Below are 16,376 nucleotides of genomic sequence, written 5' to 3'. Positions count from 1 at the left end.
CTGTGGGGGCCTAGATGAGTTTGATTTGCGGTGGAAATGTGTATACATTTTCTTGATCTTTGCATCTGATTCTAACCCTCCTGAGTGTGTCCTTCTGGGTTTTGGTGCCAAGTGTTGCTTTACCACTGTCCCCTCTCTGCCCCACAGCTGTGTGAGAAGACGGGCAGTCTTGTGCTCTGTGAGGGCCCCTGCTGTGGAGCTTTCCACCTCGCTTGCCTTGGTCTTTCCCGGAGGCCAGAAGGGAGGTTCACTTGCAGCGAATGTGCTTCAGGCAAGTTCTGGTGTGGCTTTGAAACCATACTTCCTGAGACAGGCAGCTCTGTGAGCATCTGAGGCCCCTGTGCAGAGGATGTTGGCCTGCCTTCACAAGCGTGTCCTGATGTGTGCATTTGTTAGAGACCTGAGACTCTGGTGGAGGACACTGCCTCCCTGCCAGTCTTGTGCCTCACTCCTTGTGGGCTGGCCTGAGCTCTGCTCTGCCCATGAGGCGGCTGGCATGGGGTGCCACAGTACCAGAGGGCCTGGCATTACTAGGACAGGTAACCTAGTCAGTCACAGAACACTGAGGTTCACAGGACTTCTTTAGAGGCATTGCGTGAACCTGAGCAGAAAGAACAGCTCCATGCTGGTGCCTGAGTGGCCATCAGATCTCACCAGCACCGTGTGGGGGCTGCTGGGAAGACAGTTCACTCGGATGCAGCTCCTCCTGTCAGTGGTCAGACCTGAGGGTGTCCTGGCTGTTGGGGGAGCATGTCCTAGGTTAGCAAGACACCTGGAATCTTCCAGAGAGTTCCTCCAACCCCAGGCCAAGGCCATCTGATACAACAGCACCTCATTTCTAGAGGCATCCACCTGCCTGTGATGATAAGTTGTTCCTCACTATACTTGGTTAGCTGCCCTCCAGAGGAAGAGGAAAAGCCTTTCCGGGGCAATGCTTTCTTTCAAGCCTGCAGCTAATACGAGTGGGCATCCCTACCTAGGCTGCTTCCTCCTCAGGCTTATCCTCTGGGGGAAGCTGGAGCCCAGTTCACAGCAAGGTAACCCTTGGCTGGACTAGTCAGCAAGGTCAGAAATTGAACCGAGGCCTTCGCACTCTGGCTGCCTCTGACAGAGCTGCTGGACTTTAAAGGCTGAGGAGCAACTTTGTAATTCTTGTTTTCTGCCCCTTTCTGTTACTGATTGTTAGGGATTCACTCATGTTTTGTGTGTAAGGAGAGCAAGACAGATGTGAAGCGCTGTGTCGTATCGCAGTGTGGGAAGTTTTACCATGAAGCTTGCGTGAGGAAGTACCCTCTGGCTGTGTTTGAGAGCCGAGGCTTCCGCTGCCCCCTCCACAGCTGCGTGAGCTGCCATGCTTCCAATCCTTCCAACCCAAGACCATCGAAAGGTACAGGCGCGGCCCTGGAGCTCCACTCGGGCTCAGTTGCACTCATGTGGGAGGGGCAGTGTGGCAGCCAGCTTGGTTGTCTTTCTGTTACTGAGGTCATGCATGCTGGGTGAGGGTTTTTCTTGACAGAGGATCTGCCCTGCCCTGCATTTTCCCTTCTTCCTGCCCTAAATGGCATTTAAAAAAATTTTTTTTATTTGAGAGCACAAACGGGAAGTGAGAGGGGCAGAGGGAGAAGCAGGCTCCCTGATGAGCAGAGAGCCCGTCTTGGAGCTCCATCCCAGGACCCTGAAATCATGAACTTAGCAAAGGCAGATGCTCCACTGACTGAGCCACCCAGGTGCCCACCTATGTCATCTTAAAGCCTCTTAATTTTAGGAGGGGGACACCTTTGAAGCATTTTGATAGATTCTATTCTGGTTTTAATACTTTTTCATATATAAGAAAAATACTTTAAAATTAAGTTGTTTCATGTTGGGTATGTAGGATTGGGGATGGCAGGTTATCTACACTTCCTGACCCTGGTGGTTATCAACCAAGGGTGACTTTGTCCTTGAGGGAACATTTGGCCGTGTCTGAGGATACCTCGGGGGCGTCTGCTGGCATTTTAGAGAGCCAGAGATGCTGCTGAACATGCCAGCAGCACCCAGGTTCACAAACCCTTAGTTAAGACCCTGTTTCACAGTATGATGTTTTAAGCAGTTGGCTGTTTTCTTAAACATTGTTTTGAGGCATCTTTGCCTTGAGGAAATGTGTTTTTGTGACATGTATTAAATATTTTTCCAACTCTAGTTATTGTATTATTTTTTTTTTTAATTTTGAGAGCGAGAGAGCATGAGTGGGGGAGAGGGTGAAGGAAAGTGAGAAGCAGATTCCTTCAGAGCAGGGTGCCCGATGTGGGGCTCCATCCCAGGACCCTGAGTTCACAACCTGAGCTAAAGGCAAACGCTTCACCCACTGAGCCACCCAGGCTCCCTTATCTAGTTTTTTTTTTTTTTTTCTTTCATCAAATACTTCGTTTATTTCAGCATTAATTTTGTAACGTGTAGGGGCTTGGTCGTTTCAAGTTGCCCTGTTCACTGTTGGGCCTTCCACAGCTCTGCCTTCAGGTAAAATGTGTGTCTCTGCCTTCAGGTAAAATGATGCGATGTGTCCGCTGCCCTGTCGCCTATCATGGAGGGGATGCTTGTCTGGCAGCTGGCTGCTCAGTGATAGCTTCCAACAGCATCATCTGCACGGGCCATTTCACTGCTCGCAAGGGGAAGAGACATCATGCTCATGTCAATGTGAGCTGGTGTTTTGTGTGCTCCAAAGGTGAGGGCCGTGCTGCCGGTGGGTGTTTAATAGTATTATTCTGTTGGATCAGTTTGAATGGTGAGGGAGCCCTGCTTCTCATGGCTTCTTAGCACACAGCTCTTGCAGGTAACCCCAGGGGCCACAGTGGAGGGTGGGCTCCAGTGTTCCTCCAGCTTTGGGTGTTGACACTCAGGATGTCTCCTGGGTTGTCAGATGCAGTGTCACCATGATGTTTCTGAATTACCTGTGACAAGTGCACAGACTTAGGGGAAGTTAGTCATGTTGGCACTAAAGTGGGCTTTTTTTTTTAAAGAAGATTTATCTATTTTAGAGAGCACGAGCTGGCGGGGGTGGGGGGTGGGTGCAGAGGGAGAGGGAGGAGCAGACAATCTGCTGAGCAGGGAGCCCACCATGGGGCTCAATCCCATGACCCACGAGATCATGACCTGAGCCAAAATCCAGAGTCGGAGATGTCACCTACTGAGCCAGCCAGGCACCCCAGAAGGTTCTTTTGAGCTTGTTGCCAGCTGGCTGCTGTTTCGCTGATGCATTGGCATGAGGTGAGGAGCCGCCATCAACCATGGGGGCGGTCTGAGCCAGCTCGCCCTCCCTTGCAGGGGGAAGCCTCCTATGCTGCGAGTCCTGCCCGGCCGCCTTCCACCCTGACTGCCTGAACATCGACATGCCTGATGGCAGCTGGTTCTGCAATGACTGCCGGGCAGGGAAGAGGCTGCACTTCCAGGACATCATCTGGGTGAAGCTCGGCAACTACAGGTGCGAGAAGTCAAGCCCTGAGCCTGCCCGCCTCCGCGTTCACATGTGTTCTTTTCACTTTGCAGGACTGAAAGCGCTGAATGGTTGTCACTCTGTCTGAAGAGTCTGTGAATCCTGTTTTTAATATTTATAATAGATGGTGGCCGGCAGAAGTTTGCCATCCCAAAAATGTCCCCCCAAATATTCAGAACCTGAAGCACGAGATTGGAGAGTTCCCTGTGTTTTTCTTTGGGTCTAAAGATTATTACTGGACGCATCAGGCGCGAGTGTTCCCGTACATGGAGGGGGACCGGGGCAGCCGCTACCAGGGGGTCAGAGGGATCGGAAGAGTCTTCAAAAACGGTACGGACATTTCCCGATGCATGAAAACCATTCTTGGAAGTGGGGGGCCTTCAGCTAATCCATGATCTGAGTTGTACCTCCAATTAGAGGAAGGTTCACAGATTGAGGCACAAGTTAAAAGACACTGTGTAGTAACCTTTATTAAAACATCAGTTTGTGATTAATTTCTCTAAAATGCATTGAAACTTGTGTGAAGAAGTTAGTTTTAGTGATGATCTATAGAAATTTCTCAGAGCTTGCCTTTATATATGATGGAGATGTAGACCAGGTGCCCCACAAAGTGCCAGGTGTGGGAAGGTAGATAGGCGTCCACCCTGACTTCACAGCCCAGATGTGAGACAGAGAGGGACAAGAACAGTGTCATCCAGGTGACAGACGGGATGGGAAGGCGAGTGCTTCGCTGGAGGATGTGGCATTTACTCTGGGCCGTGAGTGAGTGGGACAGAAGGGAGACTCGGTGCATGCCTGGTAAGTCCAAGGAAAGCAGGCCTACCCCAGCAAGTCTTACACAGGAGGCTTGGTGGGCTGCCCTGGGCCACGGGGGCTGCCGTCTTCTCTCCTGGGGATCCTCACACACAGATCTGAGGACAAAGGGGAGGCATCAGAACAGGATCCGTACATGGCATTAAATGAGATAGATGTTGAAGTTGATAGGCAGCTCAGCACGTCTGTTGTTGGAGGCAGTTAGAGAGTGTGATGTCAGGGTCTCACCGTCTCCTGACTTGCTCCTGGGGTCCTGAGGTCAGGTGGCCCCAGTGTACATCATGTCCTCCAGGTAGACCTCAGTGGTTGTTTCCTCTGCTCTTCTGAGCCTAGTACTCACTCTGCAGGGCCCATGTGCTCCTTGAGAGGAGCGAAATTCCATGTTCATTTTCTATCTTAAGACAGTACGTTCCCAGGACTGATGCCCGATTCTGTGCATCAGATCCCAGTGGAGGTTGGGGAGCTATAGCACCATTCACCCAGAGAAACCTGTCCTGGGGCCTGCCTCGTGGCCAGGTGGTGCCAACACAGCACTGCCCAGGGCTTTCCAGCTGGGCGTGCTCCGAGCACCATTCCCCAGATAGCGAGTGTGCTGCATGGTCTCTCATACCCCCTAATCCGTGGACACTGGATATCGCACATAGCAGTGAGGTGGAGGTCCGCGGTCAGCCACTGAGATGCAGAGCTTGAATTTACCAAAACCACTTACTCACACTCACATCCTATTGACTTTTTAGCACTGCAGGAAGCTGAAGCTCGATTTCGTGAAATCAAACTTCAAAGGGAAGCCAGAGAAACACAGGAGAATGAGCGCAAGCCCCCGCCATACAAGCATATCAAGGTGATGTACAGATAGCTTAGGTGTCACAAAAGGGGACTGTGGGTGGTTCTTGGCGTCAGTTTTGGGGCCCTGGCCTAGACAGCTGCCTGAGGAGTCAAAGGCTGAAAGCAGGTGCTGCTACTGCCATACATGTGTCCTTTTACGGGAGGGTGACTGGGTGTAGGGCTGGGCGGGGGGTGGCTTTTGTGTGTGGAGTTTCACTTTTGCTTTTGTGAGGCCCAACCTGATAGCCAGCGAGGGGCTGGAAGAACCATCCTGGCCAGGCCACCTGGAGCCGGAGGGGCTGAGGGCAGGCCATCCTCCTGGACCACACCGTCACCACGTGCTGGGGACGAGCTTGGATGACAGGTGGTCAGCCCGGGGCTGGTGTTCCACCGAGAGGTGGCTTGGACAGCTGGAGCCCTGGAGACAACATGGTCTTCCCAACTCAGAGGGTGTATCCACCCAGGAAGGATGAACGTGGCCTCTGTGTTAGCTGCCGGGAGCCCGGGCACACGTGTCCCCTCCCTCTGGGAACAGGTGTAGCCAGGATCTGGCTCTGGGAGACGAGGGGTGCTCCTCCCAGCACTGCACATGGCACCAATCATGTTGCCTCCTGACACACGTGTGTTTGCCTGCTGGCTGCTAGGGGCTGTGTCTCTGCTCCTAAGATCTGGGCTGCAGGCCCTGTTGTGTAAAGGAAGCACTCTCTGTAGTGATCTCTGCTTAGCATTTTCTCTGGTGAATTAACAGAAACAGAGCTACTGGGTCAAAGCTCGGGACTTGTAGTTTGTTTGTTTTTTTTCTTTTTTAAGATTGATTTACTTCTCTGAGGGAGAGAGTGTGTGTGCACGTGTGAGTAGGGGTAAGGGCAGAGGGAGGAGGAGAGGCTCGTGTAGCGCCCGAGACCGTGACCTAAGCCAAAATCAAGAGTTGAGTGTCCAATAGACTGAGCCCTCAGCTGCCCTGTAGGACCTTTAGATCCTTTTCTTTTTTTTAAGATTTTATTTATTTATTCATGATAGTCATACAGAGAGAGAGAGAGAGAGAGAGAGAGAGAGGGGCAGAGACACAGGAGGAGGGAGAAGCAGGCTCTATGCAGGGAGCCCGACACAGGATTCGATCCTGGGTCTCCAGGATCGCGCCCTGGGCCAAAGGCAGGTGCTAGACCGCTGCGCCACCCAGGGATCCCACCTTTAGATCCTTCAGTCATATTTTCGCCTTGCTCTTTGGTGTTGTACTGCCTGTCACCCTGCAGCAGGGCACATTTCCTCTTGAATTACTAGTTTCTGCTTCAGTTTCTCTTCTCTTCTCTCTGTGGCTTTTTTGTTGGGTTGCTCTCATCTCATCCTTACAAACAGTGAGTTTCAAGGGCAGAGACTGTGTCCTTGTGCTCACAGCCACCTCCCTGATCACCTTCCTATAGGTCCAGGCGCTCTGCATTGTGCTCAGTGCTTGCTTGGGTTTCTGTCTTACAGCAGCCTGGCTTGAGAAGGGTCTTCTGTCTTGTAAATGAGGAGCTTGGAATAGGGGTGGGATGAGGGCTTACCTTCTAGAGCTCCCAAGTCAGAGGCTGGCCTTTGCTGCAGGTGCACCTGTGGAATGTGCCCCCTGCCATCCCTGATGGGCCTCTGAAGCTCAAAGACCATCAGGAGGCGGGGCCAGTGGGGACAGGGCCTCAGATACTTATTCTCTGTTTGATGTACCCCCTGATAAGATGCCAACTTTCTCCCTTGCAGGTGAATAAGCCTTATGGGAAAGTCCAGATCTATACAGCTGATATTTCTGAAATCCCGAAGTGCAACTGTAAGCCCACAGATGAGAATCCGTGTGGCTTTGATTCGGAGTGTTTGAACAGGATGCTGATGTTTGAGTGCCACCCGCAGGTGTGTCCTGCAGGCGAATACTGCCAGAACCAATGTTTCACCAAGCGCCAATACCCCGAGACCAAGATCATCAAGACAGATGGCAAAGGTTGGGGCCTGGTGGCCAAGCGGGACATCAGAAAGGTGTGTGTTGTGCCCTGTCCCTTGCTTGTAAGAAATTATGGTTCATGTGATGGGTTAAACTTGGATTTGCCTATTGTGCTTTTATACTCATGAAAGAATATTTTTTAAAGTTTTTTGAGTTATTATAATTGAATATTATGAAATGAAATGTTGTAAAATGAAATATAAAATGTTACTTGAAAGCTGTCTATCAAAGTAAAACTCATAAATCCCCTTACAACATACCTGCAGTTGGCATTTTGGTGGTTACTTTAGGACATGAAAAACTGAAGGAGCCCTTCCCTGGATAAGTGGACGGGACACTTGGGGTCACAAGTGGGCAGGAGGAGGCCATTCTGCCTGGGGCAAGGCAGGGCCAGGTCGTCAGGTAATGCTAGAGGCTGTATAAGCCCACCTGCTCTGTCCTCAGACTGAGCAACCGGGCTCATCCATTAAGTAGGGAACAACTGGAATTGCTTGTTGTGCCCCTGTCTTGCCAGGCCAGCCCATGGCCTCAGGGCAGTGGCCTCAGACCCTAGATCTGGCGTAGGCCTGCCTGGTCCTGGGCAACAGAGACTACTCTGAAATATACAAACCCCCTGCTTGCCTTGGCAGGACTTTTGTGTGGACTCTGCCGGGAAAGAGGAGGCGCTGCAGTGGCAAGTCCTCCGGAAGCTCGAGGTCTCGCTATGGTGTTCCCTGAGGCAGTTTACTGCAGGAAGCAAGAGTTAGGGTGTTGCTGCTTTGGGAAGGACACTTGGATAAGCTCTTTCTTGGCAGCTGGGATTTTGTCCAGAGTCATCTGAGCTCATTCAGAAGTAACTGGGCCTTTGAAAGACCTGCCCCTGGCTGTGATGGTGCAGAGGAGCACCGGGCTCTGATTGCTTCGAGTGTGGGCTCCTGAGTACTGGAACGGAGAGCTGGCTAGTCTGTTCCTTGTCCTCATCATGGTCTTCTGGTTTCCAGGGAGAATTTGTGAACGAGTATGTTGGAGAGCTGATTGACGAGGAGGAGTGCATGGCGAGAATCAAATATGCCCATGAGAACGACATCACTCACTTCTATATGCTCACCATAGACAAGGTAGTGCTGAGAATCTTCACCGGCTGTGTTTGCAGGACCCCGAGGCTTTACCCAGAACAGTGGGCCTTGTCTTGTGGGGATAACGTTTTGTCCACATGTTGCTTTTTTCCAAATGTTTGTAAATTGTTTTCTAAAGTGTAGTGTCTTCTGGCAGCTGCCTGGAGGCCAGGGCTGGTTGTCTGCAAGAGAGCATCCTGGGAGCTTCAGGTGTCCCACATGTGCGTGAAGAGTGTGCTAAATAGTCTGACTAAGGGCCAGTGGGAGAAAAGCACAGATTAGGAGAGTTACACAGGTTTTAGTTACCTGGCGGGGCTTCCTGGTGGTTCCTGCTTGTCTGAAGCCCAGGTGTGCAAACAGCCCAGAACACAGGTTTGCTAGAGGGAGGGTGGATAAGATGGCTTGTTTACAAGTGGAGGGGATTGGGAGAACGTGCATGCGGGCCCGTTACAGTTGGTGGCTGGTGCCTGACGGGAGTGGGCCCTTTCCAATGGCAGCTACGCAGAGAACTGCTCTGACCCCAGGGGCAGCCTCCTTGGCTCCTGAATGCTTCTTGAGGGGAGGGCAGATGCAATGCATGTTTCTGCTGCTGCTCGCCCACAATCTCAAAATCTAGCAGGAAGATGGCTGGTTTTAAGAATCCTTGAAAACAAGATAGAAAATGGTCACCTGCCAAATGATCTGAATAATTCGTGGAAGACAGGTGACGTGATAAGCTCTGGAGAGCAGCCTGTTGTTCAGAGTAGGACAGTCCTAGAGACCTCACAGTTTTGTCATCAGGGAGGCTGTGTCCCCAGGAGCACTGGGCTCATTGGTTGCAACTTGACCAGTCATGAGACCAAGGAGACTAAGGAGGCACCAGGGCCACTGTGTGCTTCAGCTGGGAAGCTGGCCAGAATGGTGAGGAAAGTCCTACCGTGGACACACAGCTGCTCCTGATGTTGTTTCTCAGGGCCTGACGGTGAATGCCTATACAGGTTGCTCCTTGTGAAGAGAAAGTGCGGACACGTTTAGGGTTCAAGCATCTGAGGCTGGTAACTGGCAGAAGGAAGGAGTGTGTGTGTGTGCTGTGCACACAAATGTCTGAGCACACACGCATCTCTGTAACAGATGACAGGGCAAACGTGAAGGTATTAATAGTCGTGTATCTAAAGGGTGTACTGTCGTTTGTGGTCGTAGTATTCTATTTAAAATAAAAGAACTGGTTAGAAAGCGAGGATCCGGGTTTGGCACTTGCCTTCGGCCTAGGGTGTGATCCTGGGGTCCCGGGATCAAGTCCTGCATCGGGATCCCTGCATGGAGCCTGCTTCTCTCTCTGCCTGTGTCTCTGCCTCTTTCTCTGTGTGTCTCTCATGAATAAATAAATAAAATCTTAAAAAGAAAGGCGAGGGTCCTGGACTAGAGGGGAGGCCACTTTCCCTCTGTTGACCTTGTTGGGAGCACAGGGCCTCTGGAGCTCTGTTCACATAGGCTTCTGTAGGAGGTGGCCCTGGCAGACCCCAAGGCTGGTATGTGGGAATCCGTAGCATGAAATGAACAGAAAACCAGGAGAAACCAGCCGTTGATGAAGGAGAACTGTCTGTCCAGCCTCTTGAAACTCTCACAACACCTGTGTAGGATGGCAGGTGAGGGGCAGAGTGCTCTGCCCTGCTGGGGCTAGATCTATGGAGGCAGGAGTCAGCACGTGCAGCTCCCAGGGAGGAGCCCTTGTATGGGGACCACTGCCAAGCCTGGGGCCATGGTGCCCGGGTGGACCCCCCGGCGGCTGTCATCCCAGAGGGCAGCAGATGTGTGCTTCCCTTTGCTGTCTCCTTCCCTTTGGTCAAAAGGGAGGTCATTTTATTAGAAACTAAACCTCTAGGCCCGTGTCTTACCATGTTTTGGATTCTAAATTTAAACTACTTGCATGTTGTAAGAAATGCCAAATTGACCATTTAACACACAAATCGGTCCCTAAAATGGTAATTCACCGAGGGCACCTGACCAAAGCAGGGATAAAGCCTGTGACCCATGAGGGACATGTGAGTGTTCATACCTTGTTTCCTTGCTATAAAAACAACACAGAGAAGCCTGACCTCAGTGTTCACAAAGCACACAGGAGCAAGGTCTCCCTAAGGAGAACCTTCAGAAAGTCTCAGCTTTTGGTGAGAACCAGAAGTAGTAGAACTTACATAGGAAAGGAAGTAAGTGTGCCAGAAGTGGTAGAAGCCATTACCAGAGACGTGGGGATCCTGAGAGGAGCAGGATGTGAACGGGAACCACTCACACTGAGAGCTGGACGGGTAGCTGTGGAAATAAACCCAGAAGGTGGCTGAGGAGGTGCTAGGCAGCTGCAGGGGACGCTGTGGACCATGGCACGGGAGGAAGAAAAGGTGAAAACTTGGTCATAGTGGCCAGGGGACGTGGAAGGTAGGGATGGATGTTCAGTGTATGCTCCAGAAGCAAAGACTAGGTAATGGGCAGAAGGACATATGAAACAGGATTTTCTAGAATCTGATGAAATCCAAGTTTTGAACAGAATGAATACAAATAAATCTATACCTAGATACATTATTTAAAAAACCCCAAATTTGTGAGGTATCAAAGATAACAAAGATTGAAAGCCCAAGAGAGGGATCCCTGGGTGGCGCAGCGGTTTAGCGCCTGCCTTTGGCCCAGGGCGCGATCCTGGAGACCCGGGATCGAGTCCCACATCGGGCTCCTGGTGCATGGAGCCTGCTTCTGTCTCTGCCTCTCTCTCTCTCTGTGCGACTAAAATAAATAAATAAAAATAAATAAATAAATAAGTAAATAAATAAATAAATAAATAAGCAAGCAAGCCAGCCAGCCAGCCAGCCAGCCAGCCAGCCAGCCCAAGAAAGAAGAGCACGTTTCAGGGAGCAGCAGTCCCAGGGTGCTTGTTAGGTGCCTGTTAACGTGCAGCCAGTTAGGCATTTGGCTCTTGATTTCTGTTCAGGCCACGATCTTGGGGTCATGAGATCCAGCCCCCCGTCGGGCTCCATGCTCAGCTGGGTATCTGCTGGAGGCTCTCCTCGCTCTCTCCCCCCACCCCCTGCAATGTGTGCACCTGCTCTCACTCAACTAAATAAGATCTTTAAAAAATTTTTTTTGAAAAAAAATAACCACAAGGGTGTTTTTTTGTTTGTTTGTTTGTTTTTTAAACTACAAAGGTTTTAAGAGTACTAGGAAATAAGAAACATGGCAAGGGCTAGTCCAGAGAAGGCTGCTCTTGATACGTTAATGCCAAGTAAGGTAGACTTTGAAAAGCATCATGGAAGGGCTACAGCGAGCCCCTGTGTGGTGGCGAACATGAACCCCCAGGCCTGCACACTGTAGCAGGGGCCCTGGGGACGCAGCACTGGGCATGAGCTCCATGTGTATCCTTGGAGAGATCTTCAGAGTATTCATGAAGAAAAAAACACAAGACAAGATCTGCAGTGCAGCAACATAAATCTACACAAATTAAAATAAAAAATCTACACATAAGATTTTGGAGAGGGTGGCCATTCACTTCCAAAGCAGCAACAACACGTGTACATAGTACATCTTCATTGGACCTTAGGACAGACAGACCCATCAGTCTAAAATGGCCTCTGTCAAGGAAGCAGAGAAAGAACCTGCCCAGGAGCGGTGCCTGCCACCAGCAGGACTGAGTTTCTAAGGGGAACGGTGGGGATGGGAGGCATGGGGTTTCCTAGGTGATAGGTCTAGGGACGCCCCTCAGGCTGGCAACAGAGAAGGAGACCTGAGGCAGGAGGTGGCCAGGAGACCAGGCAGCCTGCCCTCTGCAAGTCTAGCTGCTGGCTGCTGTGGACCCCTCAGTGCACTCCAAGCGGGGACAGAGAGACAGAGGGAGCAGCAGGGCTGTCAGGGCAGTGTCGCCACAAAGCAGATTGAAGTTCTACCCGGCGTTCAGCATGGATCGTGAAGGGTGAGGAGCTGGAGGTGGCCAGACAGGACAGTGGGCAGAGCCAAGTCGGGGACTTGGAGGGCTTGGGATGGGACAGAAGGAGATGCAGGTGTCTGCTGGGCAGAGCGTCTGCTGCGAGGAGCACCTGGAAGAATAGGAAGCAGAGCAGCAGACACAGGACAGACATGAGGATTGAGGAGGAAGGACAAGGAAAGATGGTATGCGGAGCAGGCCGGAGAGAGTCTTCTCCATGGCTGCAGCCCGGAGACAAGCCTGCCCCCTACTGATGTTCAGAAAGACAATGACCTCGTTTTTCAGGGAAATCATCCAGAATGGCCAACATAGTAAATATTAGGTTAAAATTACAGGCGTGACAGGATCCTTTGCTAGCCCAACCTAAACGTTAGATTGCTCATGAGGGGAGAGAACAAGGCTGCAGCACAGAGGGTTAGCAGCAGCACGCTTTTTGGGACAGAGGAAAGCAGAGATACTGCAGTGTGCTGAGTAGGTGTCAGGTATGACGGCTGTGGGGTGAGAGGCTCATGCAAGACAGCTGGGAGCTGGCCCTCCTGAGGAGACTGCCGAGGACGAGCTCCAGCTGCTGGCCCAGGTAAAGCTCTGGCCACAGGATGGGGTGGGGACAAATGGCAGAGCAATCTTGGGAGGTCATTCCTGACAGGAGCAAAGACGGGCTAGGGAAGGGTGGCCAAGGGCACCTCTGTTGGCTGAGGGTCAGAGCTGATGAGTCCAGTGATGCTGGTCAAAGCTTGTCTAGGAGTGAAGGTGGGTGAGCAGTAAGGGGATGGCACTGATGCTGGGACGAGGGATGGGGGACCAGCTCTTCTCCCATTGGCTATAGCGGTGGGCCTGTGGGTGCTGCGGGAATGGGGGCGATCTAAATGCCAGGGTGTTGGGGATCCCTGGGTGGCTCAGCCATTTAGCGCCTGTCTTCGGCCCAGGCGTGATCCTGGAGTCCGAGGATCGAGTCCCACATCAGGCTCCCTGCATGGAACCTGCTTCTCCTTCTGCCTGTGTCTCTGCTTCTCTCTCTCTGTGTCTATCATGAATAAATAAATAAATGCATGCATGCATGCCAGAGTGTTTATGAGGGTGGCCAGGAGGAGGTGAAACACAAAGTTCTCAACATGACAAGAAAATGAAAATGAAACCCCATCATTAGAATGGACTGACCGGTGAGAACTGTGCCCAGCGTACCATTCTGTGTTGCAATGCGTGATTCTCTGCTCTCCATAAGTAACCGGAAGACTCAGAGGCTGAATGTAGAACTGTGGGCAGAGGCACCAGGGGAGGTTCTCGTTGAGTGAGGGCAGACTCCACCCTGCTGCATCCCAGGAGGCCAGGGGAGCCCCGAGGGCCTGTGTCCTGGGCAGACACACGTGCTCTGGAAGAGCAGCACAGCCAGTGAGGATGGAAGTGAAGTCAAATCAGACCCTCAGAATTGAGCAGACTGTGGAGCTTGTGAGCAAGTCACTGTGTCCAGACACACAGGTGGTGGCCTGAACTTTTCAGAACCGCCCCGCCCCCCCCCGGCTGGATCCCCCCCCCAGTAGAGCAGGACCGGGCATGCCCATGATGGGGCAGGTGCCATCTGCGTGGCACACCTAAGAGGTGCCCTGTGGCTCAGTCCAAGACCAAGGAGAGGAAAACCCACCAACAATTAGTGGCTTAGCGAGTACGAAGGATCCCTCGAGGAAATGAAGACGTGCTCCTGACGAGATGATGAGGGGACAGAAGAGAAGGGCCTTTCTCCCTGTTTGATGAAGGCCATGAGGAGGCCCAAGTGAGGCTCAGGAGGTACATGAGACGCTTGCTGCTGCTGCTGCTGCTGCTTTTGGGGGTGGCACAGGGAGGTCGTGTGCACTGGGGTCTGGTGCCCCCACACCCACAAATACTGAGAACACGCAGATTTGCGCTCCAAAGTCCACGCAGAGGGCTACATCTGCAAGACTAACGGGGGTGTGTTAGCAGTGATGCAGGGCGGCAGCATCCTGCCAGCTGTCAGGGGGCTCACTATGGCCTTCCCATGAATAGGGTGGCCCCATCCCTGGCAGGTGGCAGGGCGGCAGGCGAAGGGTGTCCCCTTGCCTGCATTCACCAAAGTAGAGCAGTTGGGAGTTACAGTATGTTGGAGTATGTTGGGGGGGGGGCTGGATCAGGCTAGCAAGAAGCCCTGAGTATATAAAAAATAAGAGCCATGTAACACGGGAGGTTCTGAGAGAAGATTCTATAAAATTAAAAATCAGTGTTTGTAAGAAAGATCTTGACACATAGTCACCAAGGCTCAGGTACCCAGAATACCTGAAGAGCTGGGCCATCCCCAAGGCAGATGCACACGTGCCCAGGGACCGGGGCTGCCCTGCTGCTGGCTCGCCTCGCAGGGTGTGTTCTGGAAAGTGTGGGAACAGGCACTGGTGCATGAGGGGGCAGATAGTGCCCCTGGGATGATCATGAGGAACATGACGCGGTGGTCAGTGGGGCTCTTACTGGGTGGGCAAGGTGCGCTGAGGGGCAGGCCTATTCTGCTACCGGTTCTCTGTAAAGGAACAGCAGTGAGGGTGAAATGAATCAGGATGTCTCCAAGCCAGCGGGACCCTGGGGGGCATCGTCGCTGGGCATCTGTTCCTGGGGCCGCAGGAGAGACACACTAGCTTGTGTGTTTGCACAAACTCGGGACTCTCATCTTTTCTGTGCCTGATTTCAAGTGCCATCCTGCCTGCTGGCATGTTTCTTACCTCTACTGCTCCCCGTGGTTGTGGGGTCCACCTGCTGACTCTCCCCCCACTCTCCCTGTGGCTGGATGTCAGGTGAGTTTGTATGTCTATGCCTCTGTCGGGTCACTTTCTTGACACTGTCCCTGTTGCCCTGGGACAGCCCCTGCGTGTCGGCTGACGACTGACGGTGGACGATCCTTCTCAGCCTAAGGTCGAATGGCATCGTTGGGAGTTTGCGCCTTGTTCTCTCTGTAGGGATGTGGATGCCTTCCCGGAGGCTCGTCTGGCTTTGAGTTTTAGGGGCTGCTTTGTTTTTGTTCCTTGTCCATTACCATGTACTCCCACTGGCCATCCATGTTGATCTCTGGGCTCCCTGCCTGTCATCTGTTGGGTGGCATTGGCCTGTGCCAGATGGCTGCCCTCCTCACCCACACTCGCTGGGGCCTGGTCCTCTCCATGTGGTCCTGACCTACCCCCCGTGAGGGAGAGAAACAGGGCTGGTTTGGGGGTGTCCCACCCCAGTGGACATGGGAGACCACGGTTTCCAGCACAACACTCGACCAATGGGTCTGATGGGGAAAATCCTTTTTATAAGGACACGATACTTGGTGCTGCCACATGTGTAAATGTGGCTTAAAACCAGAGTTGTGCCTTACAGGACCGGATCATCGATGCGGGCCCCAAAGGAAACTATTCCCGCTTTATGAACCATAGCTGCCAGCCCAACTGTGAGACCCTTAAATGGACAGTGAACGGTGACACTCGTGTGGGCCTGTTTGCTGTGTGTGACATTCCTGCAGGTACGACATGTGCAGGGGCAGGCGCGGGCAGGTTTGGCGGTCATGGAGGCTCTTGGAGGCCGGGCTAGCAGAGGGGGAGCCAGTACACTGGGCAGTGAAGGAGGGACGTGTGTTCTATGGGTGGCGATCTCACCCCTGGAAGATGGTTGGTATGTCTCGTGCATGTGTCTTTCATAACCCAGGGACGGAGCTGACCTTTAACTACAACCTGGACTGTCTGGGGAACGAGAAGACGGTCTGTCGGTGTGGTGCCTCCAACTGCAGCGGGTTCCTCGGGGACCGACCAAAGGTAAGTCGCACTCCATCCTCCCTGCTGACACCAGCAGTGGTGATAAGCGACTTCCCCCAAGTTGACTTGTCACTGTGGTGGGTGGCGTGGGCAAAGGTGGCCGCGGGTAGCAGGGAGGCCAGAGCCCCCTGTCAGAGTGCCACAGGCTGAACCGTGAGCAGAACTTCTTGAGGCCGGAAACCCAGAACTAGGGTGTGGTCTAGGCTGCGCTCCCTCCCAAGCTCTTCCAGCCTCTGCTGGCTTCTGGCAGTCCGTGGTGTCCTTCAGCCCATCAGCACCGTCCTCTCTGTCGTGATCTTCATGGGTCCATTTCCTGCTTCTGTGTCTTCCCCTTCTAAGGACCCCAGGCATGTGGGATTCAGGGCCCCGTGCCCCAGGGTGGCTTCTCCTGACTTAACAATGAGTCAGGTCCCATTCTGAGATTCTGGGAAGGTCATGAATGTGGGACAGTCTCCCTGCCTCCCCGTGCCACGTG

The 16,376-nt window shown here is 52.6% G+C and overlaps 1 protein-coding gene and 1 non-coding gene across 2 annotated transcripts in view; both read left to right on the top strand.

Annotated features, from left to right (window-relative positions):
• The window catches only part of NSD2 (nuclear receptor binding SET domain protein 2), an 85,679-nt gene that overhangs the window by 66,763 nt on the left and 2,540 nt on the right, over positions 1–16,376 (top strand). Inside the window, exons 11-20 of the mRNA XM_077876379.1 lie at positions 148–271; positions 1,187–1,387; positions 2,522–2,701; positions 3,301–3,457; positions 3,594–3,799; positions 5,020–5,123; positions 6,842–7,111; positions 8,057–8,173; positions 15,471–15,612; positions 15,795–15,901. Of these exons, the coding sequence (XP_077732505.1) occupies positions 148–271; positions 1,187–1,387; positions 2,522–2,701; positions 3,301–3,457; positions 3,594–3,799; positions 5,020–5,123; positions 6,842–7,111; positions 8,057–8,173; positions 15,471–15,612; positions 15,795–15,901 (1,608 nt within the window). The remainder of the gene's footprint in view (positions 1–147; positions 272–1,186; positions 1,388–2,521; positions 2,702–3,300; positions 3,458–3,593; positions 3,800–5,019; positions 5,124–6,841; positions 7,112–8,056; positions 8,174–15,470; positions 15,613–15,794; positions 15,902–16,376) is intronic.
• On the top strand, positions 15,243–15,367 carry LOC144304068 (small Cajal body-specific RNA 23). The gene has a single exon (XR_013371051.1).

This window comes from Canis aureus, chromosome 2, assembly GCF_053574225.1.
Source record: "Canis aureus isolate CA01 chromosome 2, VMU_Caureus_v.1.0, whole genome shotgun sequence".
In the NCBI taxonomy this organism is placed as follows: Eukaryota; Metazoa; Chordata; class Mammalia; order Carnivora; family Canidae; genus Canis; species Canis aureus.
The sequence above is the reverse complement of the archived record's forward strand: the minus strand, read 5'-3'. Positions and strand labels throughout refer to the sequence as shown.